Source organism: Anomaloglossus baeobatrachus, chromosome 1 (assembly GCF_048569485.1).
Source record: "Anomaloglossus baeobatrachus isolate aAnoBae1 chromosome 1, aAnoBae1.hap1, whole genome shotgun sequence".
Lineage (NCBI taxonomy): Eukaryota > Metazoa > Chordata > Amphibia > Anura > Aromobatidae > Anomaloglossus > Anomaloglossus baeobatrachus.
Window position 1 is genome coordinate 287,819,296 of NC_134353.1, and position 21,818 is coordinate 287,841,113.

General features: G+C 46.0%; 1 protein-coding gene across 2 annotated transcripts in view; it reads left to right on the plus strand.

Moving 5' to 3' along the window:
- The window catches only part of PPP3CA (protein phosphatase 3 catalytic subunit alpha), a 348,928-nt gene that overhangs the window by 166,637 nt on the left and 160,473 nt on the right, over positions 1-21,818 (plus strand). For both annotated transcript variants that reach the window (XM_075350740.1, XM_075350748.1), the window contains exon 2: positions 20,334-20,534. In XM_075350740.1, the coding sequence (XP_075206855.1) occupies positions 20,334-20,534 (201 nt within the window). The remainder of the gene's footprint in view (positions 1-20,333; positions 20,535-21,818) is intronic.

A 21,818-nucleotide genomic window follows, 5' to 3' on the forward strand; every position in this document is an offset into this window, starting at 1 on the left:
AGGACAGGGCTTCTTGGTTACCCGATGTTTACATTGGTTACCTGCCTCCGCAGAAGCCGGCTCCTGCTGCCTGCACATTTAGTTGTTGCTGTCTCGCTGTCACACACAGCGATCTGTGCTTCACAGCGGGACAGCAACAACTAAAAAATGGCCCAGGACATTCAGCAACAACCAACGACCTCACAGCAGGGGCCAGGTTGTTGCTGGATGTCACACACAGCAACATCGCTAGCAACGTCACAAAAGTTGTTCGTTAGCAGCGATGTTGCTAGCGATGTTGCTTAGTGTGACGGGGCCTTTACTTATTGTACCTGCTGATACCAGGTCTTTCTGTAGCTATCTACCGTTGGTCCTTGGCTCATGGATAACTCTTCTGATAATTCTTTAATTAGTTAACTCCTGCTGTCAATCTCAGACACCAGGATTTAACATTCACAGTCAGGGAGTGCTCCATTCCCTGCTCTCATAGGCGGCCCCCATAGACTTGCGTTAAATGCGAAAAAAAACGCAAGTAAAAGACACAGATGTGCGCAAACGCACCAAAAACTAATGTAATCTGTACAGAATAATGTCAATACCAGGAAGGTTCAATACCAAAACAGCTTTATTTATAGGATGACATACAGAGACAAAAAGCGCAGCTTCAAAAACGCGATAAAAACATAGCATCAAAAACATGATGAAAAACACACAAGTAAGCTAAGATGTGGAGATGATGCTGAAATTCTGCTGCTTCAGAAGCTCAACTGATCCTGATGGTGAGAACGTAGCCTTCAGCGAGCTTTACACAGAGCGACATCGCTAGTGAGGTCGCTGGTGAAAGCACCCGCCCCCGTTGTTTGTGTGTCACGGGCAAATCGCTGCCCGTGGCGCACAACATCGCTAACATCCGTCACACATACTTACCTGCCTAGTGACGTCGCTGTGGCCGGCGAAGCGCCTCCTTTCTAAGGGGGAGGATCATTCTGCGTCACAGTGGCGTCACTAAGCGGCCGCCCAATAGAAGCGGATGGGCGGAGATGAGCGGGCCGAACATCCCGCCCACCTCCTTCCTTCCTCATTGCGGGCGGCCGCAGGTACGGTGGTGATCCTCGTTCCTGCGGTGTCACACATAGCGATGTGTGCTGCCGCAGGAACGACAAACAACCTGCGTCCTGCAACAGCAACGATAATTGGGATTAGAACGACGTGTCAACGATGAACGATATGGTGAGTATTTTTGATCGTTAACGGTCGTTCCTGCGTTTCACACTCAACGTCGTCGCTAACGAGGCAGGATGTGCGTCACAAATTCCGTGACCCCAACGACATCTCGTTAGCGATGTCGTTGCGTGTAAGGCCCGCTTTACTTTCACTGTAACACGGTGGCTGCCATTTTACTTTTATAGTGATGATCTCCCTACACAAAATGATTGCGATTTGTGTTAATGAAGGTCCAGGGCTGCCGGTGACGTTTCCGGGAGGTTGCTCCTTGCATTGTTTATGGCTGGTTTAGGCAGCACTAGGAAGACGTCATTCTCTACACCTCTACAAATGATACCTTCCATTCTGTCATGCACGACACAATCCTCCAAGAACATTAGACCAAGGTGAAAGACATTTTTACATACTGCTAAAGATCATTTCTAACCATCTCTAAAGATGATTCTTCAGCTCGCAGCTAAGTACCTTAAGGACACGCTTTTGCCAATAGCTTCCTTCTGACATGTTTGTTTATGTCAATACTCATTTTTTACTGAATAGCTTAGGCTTTTATACCTTTTAGTAATCGTTCCGTTATACGGTGGAGGTGTACTGAGTATTCTGTGGGTTCACAGTCTGTAAATGATTTTCTGTCTTACTCCCGGATAAAGCCTGCGTACTTTCATTTTTGGTCTCTTGGGGCTGCTGACTCATCATTATGATCAGGAGAAAAAATACCGATGTTTGATGTTAGTGGTTTCATTGCGGATCGGCTTGGGTTTTCGAGTGATAAGACATTCTAGTTTTTTTTAGTGGGCCACTAGAATAAAGTTTAGAAAAGTCGATTGTTTAGCGGGAGCCACAGACGCCGAATGCTCATACTTGCATTAGTTTCTGCCAGGTTTCTGTTGATATTTGAGGAGTAGCCAGTCTTATCTATGGGGTTAAATTATTATAATTTTTGTTTGATGGATGGTTATTCAGTAGGTTACTGATAGATTTGTTCTTTAGGTATATTTCAGATGGCGATCACCTTTTCTCTTAGTGATGTTACTTAATTGCACAAATAGCATTGTGTGTGCCTTTAAATGAATTTAAAGGGATTATCCGGCATTTCTTTTTCTTCTATGGGGCTAAACACTTGCTAATTACCTGCTTGTTCTGGCAATGACCATTCTCCTAGCTGTCGCAAAGCCTCATGTGACCATTTCTTGTAGCTATGAGCAGTTCCTTCTCTACCACTTTGCCCTGTTGACGGGCTATCACTGCTGATGCCATGTTAATTGACCTCATTCTTTGAGTAGTGTAGTGAGAACTGGTAATGACACTAATACCCAGAAGCTGGAAATGAGGCACTTTATAGAGTTCTTTGCATTGCTCATACACCAGCTCATGTACTGTAAATAGCACTAGCTCAATGTCCTACAACAAAGTCGGCAGTGACGCCCCATCAGCAGAGCAGAAGAGAAGGATCTGTTCTGTTGATGTGACGTCACGGGAAATATTGGAATCGCTGCCAGGTGCGGTCACGTGACTTCTCTGATAGAGATCGGCTCATGGCACTACAAGCAAGGAGTTAGCAACTACCTACCGATCAGTTCTTGGCCCCTTATAAGGAAAATAGTCTAATTAACCCCTTTGTAGTGAATCTGTTAGTAGGCAGGTTTTTGCTATGTAAGCTGAGATAAGCATAATGTAGAAGCAGAGAGCCTGATAATAGAGATGTGTCACTTACCAGACTTTGTTTTTCTGTTTCAGAATGTGTTTTATCAGCAGGAGATTATCACTACAGGACAAACCTCCTCCTGCAAGCACTGATTAGCAGCACAGCTCAACAACTGAGCTCTGCTAGATCTGCAGCTTAGGAAACTGTGTATACATAACTGGAATTGGGGTCTATGTTCTTCATGCATCTGTCATATTACATAGCAAATACTGACTAAAGCAGGTTTACACGCTGCGACATCACTAGCATCGGCCAGCGATGTCGAGCGAGATAGCACCCGCCCCCGTCGTACTTGCGATAATGTGTGATCGCTGCCGTAGCGGACATTATCGCTACAGCAGCGTCACACGCACATACCTGTGCCTTGACGTCGCTCTGGCCGGCGAATCGCCTCCTTTCTAAGGGGCCGGTTTGTGTGGCGTCACAACGACGTCACACGGCAGGCATCCAATAGAAGCGAAGGCGCGGAGATGAGCGGGACATAATATCCCGCCCACCTCCTTCCTTCCTCATTGCCGGTGGAGGCAGGTAAGGAGATGTTCGTCGCTCCTAAGGTGTCTCACACAGCGATGTGTGCTGCCGCATGAACGACGAACAACAGCACTAATAAGTATTAAACGATTTTTTTGTTTCAGGATGACCTCTCCGCGGCAAACTATTTTGACCGCTTTTGCGATCGTTTAAGGTCGCTCAAAAGTGTCACACACTGCGATCTCGTTAATGACGCCGGATGTGCGTCACAAACACCGTGACCCCGACGATAATTCATTAACGATATCGTAGCATGTAAACCCCGCTTAAGAGTACTACTTTAAAGGGGTTGTCCACTACTCGTCCAACCCATTCTCAAACCATATGTTTCCCACTTTTAGAATAGTAATGCATATACTCCCCTCTGGGGCAGGCGCCGTTCCAGTGGTGTCTGAACTCTCTCTCCCGGTGATTGAGTAACAATCTTGCGTTACTCAAGTCCTAAAGCCGCATCCCTTTCCTTTAGACTTTAGTGGACATGCAATAATAAAGAATCCTTGTACTGACTTGGGAGAAGTGTAATGAATTTTAGTCTTGTTTAGTATTTGTAAGGCGAGAATCTTAAGCCTGCTTTGCACGTTACGATTAAGCATACGATATCGTATGCGATCATAACCGCCCCCATTGTATGTGTGGCACGTTCAATTTGTTGAACGTTTTGCAGAAACGATTATTTGCTGTCACACATACTTACCCTTCCATACGACCTTGATGTGGGCTGCGAACATCCACTTCCTGGAGTGGGAGGGACGTTCAGCGTCACATCGACATCACACGGCAGCCAGCCAATAAAAGCGGAGGGGCGGAGATGAGCGGGACGTAAACATCCCGCCCACCTCCTTCCTTCCGCATTGCCGGCGGAAGCCGCGGGACACAGGTAAGCTGTGTTCATCGTTCCCGGGTTGTCACACACTGCGATGTGTGGTACCTCGGGAACATTGAACAACCTCACGTTCAATATTTAGCAATTGAACGATGTGCGTGCGATGAATGTTTTAGCGTTCAATCGCAATCGCACGTAGCTGTCTCACGCTACAATATAACTTACAATGCCGGATGTGCGTCACTTACGACGTGACCCCGCCGACACATCATAAGATATATTGTAGCATGTAAAGCCCGCTTTACTTTCAGCTCTAGACACTTTCAGCAAAACTTTAAATGTAAAATTTGAGTTTTAAGCTTCTTAGGCATGAATAGTAATATTTAATAGAATTTTGGATACTTAGAGGATGGAAAATATTGGAGAAATCTGTCACTTTTACTTTTGAATAATTCATGAACACTATATCTTTATTGGCGCTTTACAACCACTTTTCGTACTGTAATCCAGCCAAAGTGATTGTGTGGTGCCACTCCGGCATGGCACAGACTAATGCCCACTCTGATAACAACCGCAGTGCGAATTACAGATCGCTCCTTCTATGGCACTGACAGTGAAAAGTAGACATGACATGCTTAACAATGTATGCCAGGTAATATTAATGCCGGGGGCAAGAGAGGGATTTTTTTTGCTATATGCTTTATGAAAAAGACACTTAACACTGACAATCGTGTTTTTATATTAAAGTCTGCAGTGTTCAAGTGTGGCCGGTACCGAGACATGCTCAGCTCTTCAGGGATTTCTCTGCACCATCTATGGTCACTTCTCTCAATTTGCCATTACGGTAAATTGTATGTGCTAGGCCTTTTACATTGCTACTTATGTTAGATAATGGGCGCTGTCCAAATATACAACTAATAGTGCAAAAAATACTCCGTAAAGGAAGAAAATGTGGCAAAAAGGCTCCTTGGTATTGATCCAAAACACCACATCTGTGTACAATATGGCCGGCTAGATAAAAAATGCTGACATTCTCTGACATTTTTCTTTAGTGGAAACATTTTTTTTTTTTTTTTAGTTTATAGGTATAGAACTTCTGGTCTTGTAACCTCAGCTGTCAACACTTTTGTGGCTATATACAATTAAGTGGCACTTTTATTATTCGAGAGACATTTAAAGTGGTTCCCTGGGACCTCAGTTTGATTATCTTGTACTTTTGGCTATGACACCCAATATATTTACAGTACAGTGATTCCAAGCCCAGAAACCCCAGCAATCAAGCCAATGAAGTGGCAACCTGATTGCAGTGTCCCCTTGATTATCCATGTAGGCAATATTTTCTCTTACACAGTGCTTGTGTAGGCACCATTGTCCTCTTGATTATTTGTGTAGGCACTGTTGTCCCCTTGATTGTCCATGTTGGCACCATTGTCCACTTGGTTGTCCATGTAGGCACCATTGTACCTTTGATTTGTCCATGTAGGCACCATTTTCCTCTTCAGTGTAGGCACCAGTGCCCCCTTGATTGTCCATGTAGGCAACATTGTCCTCTTCAATGTTTATGTAGGCACCATTGTCCCATTGATTGTCTATGTATGCAACATTGTTCTCTTCAATGTTTAGGTAGGCACTCTTGTCCCCTTGATTGCTTATGAAGGTACCATTGTCCTCTTCAATGTTTATGTAGGCACTATTGTCCCCTTGATTGTCCATGTAGGCACCATTGTCCCCTTGATTGTCCATGTAGGCACCATTGTCCCCTTGATTGTCCATGTAGGCACCATGGCTGGTCCATGTTGAGCAGCTTATAACTAGAAAGCCCCAGGCACAGCTGATTATACAGTATATATGAGCAACTGTGTCTGTGTATACAAAGTAGGCTTTACGTTTCCAGGGGTTTATCATCAGCTCCAGACCCTACATTGATCAAACATTAATAGGCTACCCAAAAAATGGGTTTTTCCATGGGCAGACAGAACATATTAATAAATGTTTAGGATATTCGCTTAAAGCGATTGTCCAACTGGAAAATTGAACATTTTATGATGTTTTTATATGGATTTACCAATAAAAGGCGTTATTAGCCCTTTATACACATCATAATCTGTTTTCTTTTTAATGATCCCTATATTGTCCCTAAACTGAACGGTAGTGTGTTTAGTCCTCCCTGCGTGCTTGTACCGGACTAGTCTGGGATCCCCGTCAAACAATGCACTGGTATCACTCACAGTGGCGTGATAAAGCCAAATTTTTTTAAATACACTAAAGTAGCATTTAGGGATAAGACGGATATCATTAAAGAACAATATTCTAAGGCTAATATTCACTTAGAAAGGTACCCTGACAGCTGGATTACTGTAGAAGGGCTGCACAATGTTGCTCAGTTCGCTGTATGGGTTGTATAGTGGGAATCACTGCAGCGGTCGCTGTATACTGTGGTTAGGATTGACGCCAGTACTGCAACTTTTTAATTGTACTGCAAATGCTGAGAGGATTCCCCACAACAACCTGCTGCACGGAGCATGAATAATGGATTAGTCGTAGCAGATTCCTGCTGGTAACATTGAATTCAAGCTGCCATCACAACCAGAGCATCTAAATCAGGGATGCCGCAGTGCCTTTGTCATCTTCCATAAGTCACCGGCGCCTGTCTATTTGTCTGTGCGCCTTTCCAGATTACGACTGAATACATTTAAGAGGAAAATAAAGAAATAAGATTCTAAATTGCGTAGGAAGGCGGCTGCCATTAATTTTTACTGGAATCTAGCTTCCCAAATCAGACTTCTGCAGACAAGGTGTGCCACATCACATAGGATAGATAGAGCGCCTCGGCATAGATTGGCCCTGCAGTGGTGGACTATGCATGACATGGTCAGAGTCAATGATGCAATGGAAGACTGCAGTTTTCAAACAGTGAAATGTGTGCTCGCCTGCAGCTTCTCTCGACAGTATCAGATGATCTGCGGGGACTTTAGTCATGATATTGCATTGTTTTGTTTTTTTTGCCTTAAAATAATTTATACCCTGTGAACCTTTCCACATTACATCCTCAAACTTAAAGGGGTTTTCCCATGAACAAAATACACTTTAATCTATGGATCTTGGAATAGAAATACGTTTCACAATTGATTTTCTTAAAAAAGTTGAGATGTGCTGAGATAATGTTATAAATGTGTCCCCGCTATGTACTGTGTAATGGATGTGTCTGATCGTACAGGGTCATAGTCTGATCGTACCAGGCCAGAGGTAGAAGCAAAAGAGAGTATACAGACAGGACAGCACTGGATCACAACTGCTGTTTTTTGTATTAACTGCCTGTTTAAAAATTTGTTTTACCTCACAGAAAGAATCATCTATGATTCCATGCTATAAAGTCTGTATAGTCTTTCTTCCTCCCCTGCCCAGGAGCAGGGTCATTCCATGGTAACTTGCGGTACATTCAGAGGCCAAAAACGGAGTTAATAATGGCTACAGACTGTTCTCTGACGGCAGGCACAAAAATGAGTGAATGTATATTGTACATTGAACTATTCTCAATAGATTTCAACACAGTTTGATTTTTGAACAATACAAATTAAATGCAAAATACAATGTTATTACTTGGTAACTTACGTTACACAAAAAGAAACGTAAGTTACCAAGTAATGACATTGTATTTTGTATTTAAGTTGTATTGTTGAAAAATCAAACTGTGTTGAAATCTATTGAGAATAGTTCAATGTACAATATACATTCACTCATTTTTGTGCCTGCCTTCAGAGAACAGTCTGTAGCCATTATTAGCTCAGTTTTTGGCCTCGGATTGTAACGTAAGTTACCATGGAATGACCCAGCAGTGGTATATCCGACCGTGTTCCTGCATGGTTGCACATATAAATCTGCGCCTGCTATGTAGTGTAAGTGTGAAGCCCCACAGGTGTTGTGTCGGTGCATTACCTTCAGGGACTCCACTCGGCTGGATCTTGTCACAGGTAGGAGATCTTCTTTTAGGATTGTCGTGACGCCACTCTCAGTATTGCGGTCAGTGGGGACCGCCACTGCAGGTTAGGGGACGCCTGGGGCTGATGGTGAGTGCAGTTAGTTGGAATAGCCTCCTGAGAGTGAGGCAAGCCCCAGGGCCCTGTGTAGGTGCGTAGTACCACAAGGCGCAGAATAACTCCACACACGCAGGATGTCTTTCAGGGGTTTTACTCACTTCAGGTGGCAGGGTGAGTAACCCGGGCGTAGCTGGGATGAACCAGGCGGGAACCAGGTATCCTTCAGGCTGACTTCTGATGGTGACTACCAACTCGCCTTCCTTAGCCCTTGGTGGTTTGGGGTAACCCCGACTTTTAGTCCCTATGGGGGTCACCCAGGGAAGTTGCTGAAGCCTCTCTCCCCTTCGTTTGCCGTTTGCTTGTTGCCTGGGCCAGATCACTCCAGCTGCTTGCCTCCTGTGAACTGTGGGCCCTAACTGTGGCTACGTGGCTGCGGCTTTTAGGTGTTGTGGTGTGGGCTTTGAGGGCCCCACACCGGCAGGTTTAGCAGGGAAAGGTGGATCTATCCCCGCTCCGGGATCTGCCGCCCGTTTGGGCCTGGTTCTCCCTAGCAGTCTCCTTACTTCCCACTCTGTGCTCTCTCTCTAGCTGGAGATGGGTTTCAGGTAGCACTCCTAGGTGACCGTTCTCCCCCGTCGGTAGCCACTGCGCGGACGCTGTCAGACTCCAGCAGCCCAGGGGAAGGGGTCAGCTCCTCTCGGGGCTCCCTGGACTCTGCTCTGAACCGGCTCACATCTGGGACCTTCACCGCTGCTCCTGTCTGAGCTCCACTTTCCTGCTCCTCACTCCTCCACACTCTGCTGCAGACTCTAGACTGTTTACTCCTCCTTTCCCTTTTCCCTTTTTGTGCCTGCCTACGCCACCTAGCAACCAGACTCTCTTACCACACCCCTTGAGAGGAGATGGAGGCTTTTGGCCCCCTCCACTATTCCAGTGAAGGTGAAGGCTTTTCCCCCTCCTGGGATCCCCAGGGGTCCTCTCATAGGTACATGTGTGAGACCTGATCACTATGCGCCTGTGTAGTCACACCTCGGTCAGCCTTCTGGATTACCTGTATTGTACTGTCCCCAGCATGGGTGCAGTACTCAGTGGTGCCTGACCAGGTCAGGGGCGCCACATTCCCCCTTAGTTATCACCAGCACGTCCTCGGGCTGCAAGACAACATTTTAAAATGCATAAAACATTAAAACATGTAAAACATTTTTAAAAGCACCAGGTACCATACATCACCACCCTCCACCCACAAGTCCGTTAACCCACCCAAAACCCTCTCACGTTGGCCGCGCCTTCAGCCACTTCTGGCAGGATGTAGAGGCGGCTTTCATGGTTTGGTGGTCTTCAGGGTATACCTGGCCTGGTGGATCCGCGCCTTCAGCCTCTTCTGGCAGGGTGTAGAGGCGGCCTCCACAGTTGGTGCTGACCAGGTACCCTCTTTGTGGTGGAGAGCCAGGCCCCATAAACAGGCATGCTCTCTGGTTGCAGGTAAGCCAAGGCCCTATATACGGACGGGCCCCCCTGGTTGCAGACGAGCCAAGCCCCTAAACAGGCTGACTCTGGTGGTGGTGGTGCCCTCTGGTGTAACTATTTACACTGCGAGAGTTTGTGGCTATAGCCAGTTCATAGCCTTAAGGTTCATTTCTCACATTAGTTTATGTGGGCACATACTTGAACTTTTAAAACGTTGCAAAACAAATTTTCCAACTGGTCAAAACTTGCGGTACTTTACTTGAACTTATGCAGACTCCTCTTCACCAGGGCTTGGGCCTGTAGGGCTGCGGCACCTGTTGCTTTCTTGACCTTTTTCCTCATCTGTAGTTGTCTCTTCATTAGGTCTTTGGTCTTTTCTTTCTTTATGGCTGTCTTTCCTTTCTTCTTCTTTAGGACATGGTACTACATCTAGCGCATACCACCCTCTTTCTCCTTGGTGCATGGTGAACTGTACGGAGTCTCCCATCTTTAAGTTTCTGCCAGGGTGTCCTCTGGGCAGATTAGCTCTGACGTCTCTCCTATTGACAAAAATGCCTTCTTTTATACCAGGTGCTACGATGAACCCGTATCCTGACTTGAGGCTGAAGTCCTCCACTACTCCTCTGCAAAGGGGTCCTCGGACCTGTGCTTTGGCTCTTCTCAGGAACCTTTTTTCTTGTAGGTCTCTGGCCGTGACTTCTCTCTGCTCTGGGGATGGCGGTGCAGGGAAAGACTGGGTTCTACTGCGGCGCTGTGTCTTGCGGGCTGGATTCTGCGAAGTGCAGCTTACAAGCTCCCAGGTGGGGCGGTTGGGCAGGTCTTCTTCAGCAGGAGGTGTCAGGTCTTCCTCGTCCCAGCGGGAATATGGCAGCATCTCCGGCTCTGGGACTAGCACTGCTGCTGGCTCCGGGGGCAACTCCTCAACTTCTTGCCCTCCTCTCCCCCTTAGTTCTTCGCTGCACTCTGGTCGTGGCAGCGCTAGGGATGAGTGTTCCTCAGCTGGCCCAGGCGGTGGACTCTTCGGCGTGGTTGCCGCAGGGGTTGCCGGAATCCTCTTGGGGGTGTGCGGAGGGAGCATGTACTGGTCCACCAACCATTGTGGAAACTTGACCTCCATGTCAGCCTTCAGCTGCCAGTATGCGGGGTCCTCCCCCAGCGTGGGCTTTCCAGCAGGGACCTCTTTGGACTGGGGAGCGGTGTCTGCTCTGGCCTTGCAGGCCGGGGTAAGTGGTGATGCAATCTCTTGGCGGGCCGCGCCCTGTATGGCGGCGGCCTGGTCTTGGCGGGCCGCGCTCTGCATGGCGGCGGCCTGGTCTTGGCGGGCCGCGCCCTGTATGGCGGCGGCCTGGTCTTGGCGGGCCGCGCCCTGTATGGCGGCGGCCTGGATCGGCGTCGCAGCTGCGATGGGATCTGTGCAGGCTGGGCTGGGCGTCGCTGCAGGGACCGGGTCTTGGTGGGCCGAGCAGGGCATCGCTGCAGCGGCCGGGGCTTGGCGGGCCGAGCAGGGCATCGCTGCGGCGGCCGGGGCGTGACGGGCCGAGCAGGGCATCGCTGCGGCGGCCTGGGCTTGGCGGGCCGCACCTGGCGTGGCTGCGGCCTGGCTCCGCGTCGCCGCGCCGGGCGCCTCTTCAGGGACCGCGGGCGTGGCAGCAGGGGTCGGGGCATCCGGGTCGGCAGGGGTAATACTGGACTCACCCATCGGTGGCAGCATCGGGGTCTGAGTCGTCGCCGTCCGGTCTGGCACTCGTCGTGCGGTTCCCCTCTCATAGGCCTGAACCGCGGCAGCCATCTCCAGAAGTTCCATGCGTTCTTCTCTGATCTGCTCCACGACCCGGGTCTCCAGTCGGTCGCAGAACTGGGCCAGCTCCCGATACCACCAGGCAGCGGAGCCCGGTTCTGGGTTTCTGCGGTCAGACGCCATTTCTTCTGCGCCCTCTCCTGCACGATTTCCCAGCAGTGGACTTGCCGTTGCCTCTAGTAGCAAGCTGTTCAGTTTCCGCTCTGCCTCTTTCAGCAGCTCCCCTCCCAGCAGCAGGCTTCTGGCTCCCTTTCTGTCCCGACGTCTCTGAACGCTTCCGCTCTCTTCACAAGCGAGGTCAGAACTCTGCAGGGGATCTCTGGGTAGCCACACCTCTTCGTGGGCGGTAACTTCTCCCAGCGCGGGCTGCTGTTGTTTTTCAGCGCGCTTTTCATGGTGGCAATATGGCGGCGCTTCCAATTTTTCAAGCGGACCGCCCAGGCACATGGTCACCTGTCTGGACAGGTCTAGTCCTTATCCTGTTCACAGCGCCAGATGTGAAGCCCCACAGGTGTTGTGTCGGTGCATTACCTTCAGGGACTCCACTCGGCTGGATCTTGTCACAGGTAGGAGATCTTCTTTTAGGATTGTCGTGACGCCACTCTCAGTATTGCGGTCAGTGGGGACCGCCACTGCAGGTTAGGGGACGCCTGGGGCTGATGGTGAGTGCAGTTAGTTGGAATAGCCTCCTGAGAGTGAGGCAAGCCCCAGGGCCCTGTGTAGGTGCGTAGTACCACAAGGCGCAGAATAACTCCACACACGCAGGATGTCTTTCAGGGGTTTTACTCACTTCAGGTGGCAGGGTGAGTAACCCGGGCGTAGCTGGGATGAACCAGGCGGGAACCAGGTATCCTTCAGGCTGACTTCTGATGGTGACTACCAACTCGCCTTCCTTAGCCCTTGGTGGTTTGGGGTAACCCCGACTTTTAGTCCCTATGGGGGTCACCCAGGGAAGTTGCTGAAGCCTCTCTCCCCTTCGTTTGCCGTTTGCTTGTTGCCTGGGCCAGATCACTCCAGCTGCTTGCCTCCTGTGAACTGTGGGCCCTAACTGTGGCTACGTGGCTGCGGCTTTTAGGTGTTGTGGTGTGGGCTTTGAGGGCCCCACACCGGCAGGTTTAGCAGGGAAAGGTGGATCTATCCCCGCTCCGGGATCTGCCGCCCGTTTGGGCCTGGTTCTCCCTAGCAGTCTCCTTACTTCCCACTCTGTGCTCTCTCTCTAGCTGGAGATGGGTTTCGGGTAGCACTCCTAGGTGACCGTTCTCCCCCGTCGGTAGCCACTGCGCGGACGCTGTCAGACTCCAGCAGCCCAGGGGAAGGGGTCAGCTCCTCTCGGGGCTCCCTGGACTCTGCTCTGAACCGGCTCACATCTGGGACCTTCACCGCTGCTCCTGTCTGAGCTCCACTTTCCTGCTCCTCACTCCTCCACACTCTGCTGCAGACTCTAGACTGTTTACTCCTCCTTTCCCTTTTCCCTTTTTGTGCCTGCCTACGCCACCTAGCAACCAGACTCTCTTACCACACCCCTTGAGAGGAGATGGAGGCTTTTGGCCCCCTCCACTATTCCAGTGAAGGTGAAGGCTTTTCCCCCTCCTGGGATCCCCAGGGGTCCTCTCATAGGTACATGTGTGAGACCTGATCACTATGCGCCTGTGTAGTCACACCTCGGTCAGCCTTCTGGATTACCTGTATTGTACTGTCCCCAGCATGGGTGCAGTACTCAGTGGTGCCTGACCAGGTCAGGGGCGCCACATAAGGATAAGATTATCTTGGGACAGGAACTTTTTTTTTTTTTTAAAAAACACATCCAATTATGGAACTTATTTTTATTCTAAGATCTATTAATTAAAATTTACTTTGTTCGTGTGACAAGCCCCTTTAAATGTATTTTATGTGATATACCAACAGGAGGTATCAAGTATTTGTAAAGTGTAAAGGAAATAATATAGTTTTATAAATATGTTTAAAATCCAAATCTGAAAATTGTTCAACCCCCTGTAGTCAGATATCCCTAAATAAAATCCTGAGTTACCAATTGCCTTCAGAAATTAACTAATTAGTAAATTGAGTCTGCCTATATGTAATTTATTCTCAGTATAACTACATCTGTTCTGTAAAGGCTTCAGATGTTTGTTTGATAACATTAGAGATCACACAGCATCATAAAAGCCAAGTAACACACCAGACAGGTCAGGGATAAAGTTGTGGAGAAGAGTAAATCAAAGTTAGGCCATAAAAAAACAAACAAAAAACTAGCCCATGCTCTGAACATCTCAGAGCACTATTGGATACATCATGCACAAAATGGCTGCTTTTCTAATGAGTGCTCTTCCAAGAGGGCCATGGTCACTATGGAGGGGTTACAGAGATCAACACCTCAGGTGGAAGAATCTATCCACAGGACAACTATTTGTTATATACTGCACAAATCTGGCCTTCATGGAAGAGTGTTAAGAAGAAAGCTATTTTTGAAAGCAAGCTTGCGCTTTGGACTCTCTTTGGACTCTCTTTGGACGCTCTTTGGACGCTCTTTGGACGCTCTTTGGACGCTCTTTGGACGCTCTTTGGACGCTCTTTGGACGCTCTTTGGACGCTCTTTGGACGCTCTTTGGACGCTCTTTGGACTCTCTTTGGACTCTCTTTGGACTCGCTTTGGACTCGCTTTGGACTCGCTTTGGACTCTCTTTGGACACGCTTTGGACTCTCTTTGGACACGCGCAGGACTCTCTTTGGACACGCGTTGGACAGACTGTGATTGGCATACTTGATCTAATTTTCTTAGATGAGAAAAAAACAGTTGTCTGCACCTAGCCTAATTGTAAATTTTAATAATGTTAGGACCACAATGGTGCTACAAATTTACAATAGTTTCTGTAGCCAGCAATAGTTTTGGAGCTAAATACCGAGGGCCTAGGGACACTAGCTGGAGAACAATATTTTGTATGAGCAGTACTATGTAAAAATCACTCAATGACATCTATACTTCATCCAATTTTATATGAATGCTGGGTTCCATTGACTTTGTATAGGAGCCATCAGCTATTTTTGACGGCAAGAAACCTTGCTGAAAAGAATATTACATAATGCAAGCTTAATGAACGTATCTTTTATAGGATATGTTTAGTTGCATGCTCACTATGTCTTTTTTCACTTGGTGGTAACATGTGGTAGCCCATAATGCAGATCAGTAATGTATTCCTATAAATAAGGTTGTGCTTCCATGAGTTAATGAATAATCGAGATGTAAAGTGTGACCGGAATAACTTTTCTGGCTTTATTTGCTCTACACTAAAATATTTGCTCATGGCTTTAGAACAGTATACATTGGGTACAAGGATTTCTATCATGCCCTGTATCCTGCTGAGGGGCTAGGGAACACAAGGTAATAAACTAATAAACAGAGGCGTCTAATATTTTAGCAAGATAGAACAAAGACAATGGATATAAATTTCTTTTAAGACCCAATGGAAATGTGTGGTGTACATACGTAATGTCATTATTCTTGTCCCCGAACACTTTAAGGCTGACACTGAGCTTTCCAGCCTGGCGGAGACCAGGAGCAGCATATTGTCCATCCATGTTCCAGGCACTGTTATTATATAAGAGCTGCTTTATGAAGGTTTTCCCCAAATCATCCATAGAGGGAAAAGAATGAGTCAAAGCTTGGGTGTGACGGCATGAGTACGCTGTAAGGAAATCTGTGTTACAGCAGCAGGAATAATGCACTGGAAATGGATCTGTGTGTTTTTCCAGTCTTTTTTTTCCCTTTTGTTACCTCATTTGTCGTCACTTACCTTAATGTAAAAATAGCGAGCTTTTCAGCTATATATAATCCTAAGGGCATGCCCAGGAAACGGTCTGTAGGCGCTTGATAGTTACTTTTAGACTCTATTTTTATTCTTAAAGATAAAACACAACTTTTCTACATCCACTAAAAGCCTCTATATGTATCTGAATATGTAGTTATCAGTTTGTGCTGTCCGGCTAGTTACACTGGGCTCGCACCAGTTTTTTGGGGGACGTTGTCATTATCTGCTCACCACCAGAAGCACCGCTGCGTGGTTTTCCCCCAAACCAATGCCACCAGGTTCAACACCACTGTCTCGTTGGTTGCCCCCCACCACCAAATTATAGGTCCTTCCAGTCACCCATTATTCTTTTAATTTACGGCTGAAAAGTCAAAACATGCTTGGAACACAATAAGGGCTCTTCTCCACTTGCGTTTACAAATTCTCAGCGACACTCGGCTACAAATATGAGTCAAGTGTCCTGTGTATGTCCTGCGTGTGGTCTGCGTACGGTGTGTGTTTTTTCCTCACATAGCATCTGTATGACATGCGAGCGTCATGCGAGTTTTACGTGAATGTTTATGCATACCGCGTCAGACTGGCTACCGGAGGAATCTCCAGTAATACCAGGCCTGGCCGCGGTTACCTGCCTTGAACTCTGGAGGTGTCACCTGAGCTCCAGAGATCTGCCCGGTCTTTCTGCAGCTGTCATGAACTGAACTGCAATCGCTGGGGAATCAATCACTCAGCGCTCGCTGTTCAGGCTGCCCTCTGGAGCTCAGGTGACAGCTCCGGAGTTCAGTGCATGTAATCGCGGCCAGGCCTGGTATTACTGGAGATTCCTCTGGTAGCCAGTCTGACGCGGTATGCAGGTGTCAAGGATCCGTGTGACATGCGTATGCCATCTGTATGACATGCGCATGCCACCCATATTTTTTTTTCTTGCTCCCATAGGATTGCATGGGGGTGCAAGAGCTGAGACTCGGTGAAATCGCAACATGCTGCGATTTCACCGAGAGCACGAGTCGTGCCGTTAAAAATTTAGCAAGAGGACACCTCATTGATTAACACTGGTGCGAGTGCGATCCGATTTTTTTTATCGGATCGCACTCGCACATGGAAATCGCAAGTGGAGAAGAGCCCTTAGGAACACAAAAAGATACCTTATGTGTCAATCTGACCATAAACTGTGTGGGTATGGTATAGGGTACATTCTAGTACGTTTTGGTTTGTTTGTTTTTTTAGTTTTTTTTTTTTTAATTTTCCCATCAAAAAAATGTATTGATTGTAAAAACGTAATAAATGTCTAATGGGAGCAGTTAGATTTTTTTTTTAATTTGGTATTTTTGAATTATACTGCATTTAGTTTACACTTTAATTGCATTATGTGTACTGGTAGGTTTTTTCATGGGTGTTAAAAAAAACCCCAAAAAAAACAAATGAGGTCTGAAAGCTGCCCACCTTGCACTGACTGGCCATAGCTCTCCCGACCTGTGCATCACAATGTCATGTATCCCTATGAAGCGGTGATGCTCCACTCAGGAGAGCCATGGCCAGTCCGTGCTCACACCGATTTGCATGGATGTGTGAAGACAATCTAAATGTAATTAAAAAAATACAGATTGCGGTTCTAAAAACTATTTAAATCCTTCCATTATTGCCATGACTTATTCATTTAAAGTTTATATTAATCCACATATATCAAACTCTGACACGTGGGCCAAATATAGCCTGCAGGCCAATTTTATTTGGCCCACAATGCTGTTGTATATAGAGGACCATGGGGGGTCCCATTCATCTGTATGGAGAACTATGTGGGGGCGCTGTATGGAGGACTATGTGGAGCCCTTTATTTTGTATGGAGGACTGTGTGGGCACATTAGTCTGTATGGAGGACTCTGTGAGAACCATTAAGGAGGACTATGTGGGGCCCATTATTCTGTATGGAGGACTATGTGGGGCCCATTATTCTGTATGGAGGACTATGTGGGGCCCATTATTCTGTATGGAGGACTATGTGGGGCCCATTATTCTGTATGGAGGACTATGTGGGGCCCATTATTCTGTATGGAGGACTATGTGGGGCCCGTAACTTTGTCCAAGCTTTTAATTATGGCTTTGTGTATTTGAGTTAGACATCCCTGTAAACTAATCCATAACATCAGTCTTTAAAGAACTAGTCGTTTTCCTCAACTCAATTTTTGAAGCGTATGTATGTATGTATGTATGTGTATAACATATATATGCACATATATCAGATGCATATGTGTTTTTCTATCATCATCACTTCTAAGCTTGTTTTTTAATACACTAACTGCAAAATATTACCCATGTAGAAGTAAAACCCTGATAATACAACGGACGTGGGTTTTTTTTAGGTTCTTTTCCTTTAGAATTTTGAAATAATTTTCTTAATTTCAGTTTATTTTAAATTCATTATTTATTCCCTTGTTTTGAGTTTTTGGTATAATTATGGCTTACAAATAACTAAGGAGAATGCACAAGCAGCCTTTATACTGTTCCTCTGTTTTTTTTTACATTGAAGGACACTTATTCCAATTACTAAGTAAATAGACGCGCTTTCACATTATGTACGGTACAGAGAGAACTTGGTGCCGCTGTTGCTTTGATTCCTTTTTATGTGCCGATTTGACCTAGCCTGATTTTAAGTACGTAAATACCATTTTATCAAACGTGTCCTCAAGATAAAGTTTTTACTCTTGGCAAACCCTGAAGCACCAAAGTGAAGGTAACATGTGTACATTGTGGTTTTTTTGTGCCATGTGGGTTTTTGTGCCAGGATAAACAGATCATCGTGACTATCATTAGCTGTATACATTGTACATCTGTCGAAGCCATAGAAATAGTGTAGTATTCAGCAAATAGTTACTTCTTGGAGGACATAAGATTAGAGAAATGACTAATTAAAGGTGACATGATCTTTGACAGTCCAATTAAAGCTAAGGTCATGTCTAAGCTCGGGTCTTATGTTGATATGACATCAACAAACACATCTCAATATTGTGTGGCCAGGCATTTGAAGTGGGAATTAGGAGGATTATCTTGTAGAATCGTGCTGTGATGCATCTTCAGCTTCCTAGATCTTTATCCCTCCTGTTTATGAGCTGAGAACCTCATTAAGAGGAACATGCCTAAATGCAGATCCTCAAATAACGTTCCTTCGGTGCGTACATTCAATATTTTACGTAGATCACAAGCTCTTTACCAGGAAGATAAATTGTGCTTTACTTTGAGAATCCTGTTCTATTCACCAGAAGCTCTCGATTGCTCTTGTAGGTTGCATTCTTAACCACCTTGTGTCATATCTGTTCTTTAAACCCCTAGGCTGGATTTAAAATGTCAGATGTATATCCAGGCTCAAGTGTTTTCAACCTTTTTGTCTTTTTTATGGTCTCGCTTGCCTTTTTAATGTTCCAAAGCATGTTTTCCTCAAATAGAGTAAATAGGCTCACATGGACTCCCAACGAAAAGAATATTTTTTACAGTAGAGACCTGTGTTCTGCTGCGCAAGCAATTCATTTACGGTCTGCAATCTCCTATGATCTGAAACTTTCTTACATGAAATATAAGCTCGTAGGGATAAGGGCCACTTGAGACCCATATAAATATCATGTTAACCTAAAGTGCATCCAGTGCTTAGGACGAGGTTGGAGGGAGATAATGTCTACACTGAAAATGGCTTGTTGTTTGATCGAAGGTGGGAGTGTTGTAGGCACCATGATCCTGTGGTGTGTTACATTTCGAGGACTTCATAACAAGATAGTCTTCTCACATATGTCATGGCTTACGTTCACTTGTGACCTTCTCCCTTATATCTAAGCGTAGCATTCAGTAGCTGATATAACATATAATGTGACGTATACCAACTGAACGTATGACAAAAGGGACACTCCTTTGGCAAACAGTTTAGCTTAAGATGGTTAAGTCTGTAGATTATGAATTTCCCAATGTGTATGTTGTAAAAATAAACTAAATGTGGTATGAACAGAGCCTTAGGGGTACTTACATAGCGAGATCACTAGCGAGATCGCTGCTGAGTCACAGGTTTTGTGATGCACCAGTGACTTCATCAGCGATTTCGCTGTGTGTGACACTAAGCAGCCCCTGCTGTGAAATCGCTGATCGTTACACACAGTGCTGGTTCATTTTTTGCTCGTTGCTCTCCCGCTGTGAAGCACACATCGCTGTGTCTGACAGCGAGAGAGCAACGATCTGAATGTGCTTGGAGCAGGGAGCTGGCATCTGGAAGCTGCGGACGCTGGTAACCAAGGTACACATCGGGTAACTAAGCGAAGAACTTTGCTTGGTTACCCGATATTTACCTTGGTTACCAGCGTACGCCGCTCTCAGGCTGCCAGTGCGGGCTCCCTACTCCCTGCACACGTAGCCAGAGTACACATCGGTTAACTATGCTTTGCTTAGTAACCCGAAGTGTACCCTGGCTACGAGTGCAGGGAGCCAGGCTCAGCGGTGTGCGCTGGTAACCAGGGTAAATATCAGGTAACCAAGGAAAGCATTTTGCTTAGTTACCTGATATTTACCTTGTTAACCAAACGCAGCATCGTTTCCACGAGTCGCTGGTGGCTGGTGGCTGGTCACTGGTCGCTGGTGAGATCTGCCTGATTGACAGCTCACCAGCGACCATGTAGCGATGCACCAGCAATCCTGACCAGGTCACATCGTGGTCGGAATCGCTGGTATGTCGTTTAGTGAGACGGTACACTTACACTAACCGCGGGGTGTCATTAAGTTACGCCCAAGAAAGCAGACAGTGATCTGGCAGAAGTGATCTGCATAAGTCTGCACTACTAGACTGCAGGCTATTGACATAGATTTTTGCTTACTGCTTAATAAATGTGACCAAATGCCTAAAAAAAAGGTTGTATTTGTAAAAGGAAATAAAATCTGACAATCATGTTGTACAGGTTAAAGTAACATGTTTGTCCTGTTTTTTGTCTTCTAGCTGTACCGTTTCCGCCAAGTCATAGGCTTACAGCAAAAGAAGTATTTGATAATGATGGCAAGCCTCGGGTAGACATATTAAAAGCCCACTTAATGAAAGAAGGAAGACTTGAGGAAAGTGTCGCTCTTCGAATAATCACAGAAGGAGCTTCAATTCTTCGCTTGGAAAAAAATTTGCTGGACATTGATGCACCAGTCACAGGTGAGTGACGAGAAGAGAACAGAGCTGGCGTTAGTCAGTGTTTCGTCTACCTTTGGACGACTTCCATGCTGGTGTTTCACCAGTCAACTTTAAAGATTTGGGGATTTAAAAGTTTTTATGAACAGTTTAGAGAACAAGACATAGGTGTACAGAAAGGCCAAAGTGAGAGCAAAGTCCTCTAGCCTTATACATGTAGAATTCGTAAATCCATAGGTTATAATACCAATAAAGGTAAAGTTAGACTAAATAAGTATGTATGATAATTAAAAGGGAAGGGCAGGTGTAGGGAATCAATAGATCAAAGCCACTCTTGGTAGGCGAAACGGTAGAATAAAGATCTAATCATAATGCCCTGCCATAGCTACATAGAGAAGACAGGGGAATTTCTTAACTAGGACCAAAATGTGACATATCAGATATTATTCAGATTCCTAAGATTTCTATTCCGAGAAATAATCGCGCTACTACGGAGAGACTTTCTACAAGAGATTTGACAGTTTGACCTGTTTACTATGACATTTTGTACCCGTTCATCCATTATTTGACAATACAATAACAGATTACCAAAAAAATAACCCAGTCTTTGGTCTCGGAGGGAAGCAGCACTTGTGGTTGGATGCTTCTGCCCATTAATTGTAACAAGCGATGGGAGTCTCAGCATGTGGATGACCAGTGCCCTCAACCTCTGGAACCTGTCAATGGAATGTCAAGCGTTTTGTGAAATTAATTGCCTTTACATTGACTGCAAAATTGGAGTATGGCTTAAAATTGTTTCTAAAGGTGTAATATCCAAGTACATTTATACAGAATCCTATGTATGAAGCTTTCACATCTCATGTTCCCAACAGAGGTAGGAGAAGCTGACTATCTTTTGTATTTTGGGGTGTGTTGACTATTCCACAGTGGCAGGAGATGAGCTGCCACCACAGATGTCTGGCAGTGGCTTATTCCCTTCTCGCTATGCCTGATTATCTGACGGTTATGAAAAGTGTATGTGCGGTGACGAGCAAAAAGGCAAACCCCATTCTTTGCTGGCTGTGCATCTAACTACAGTACTCATTAATCCTTTGTGAAACCATAAATGGCATTGTAAGAATTTTGTAATAATCAAGTTTGATTTTACTTTTTTACACCGCACGCCTTACCAGCCATGAGGCCATGTGAGAAGTACCGTGAACAGAAGATGTAACATGCATACACGATATGCACTAAAATGATAGTCATGCAGCAGATTTCTTTCCTTGCTGCCTTAAAAACATACGCACTTGACTTAGTGAAAAGGGC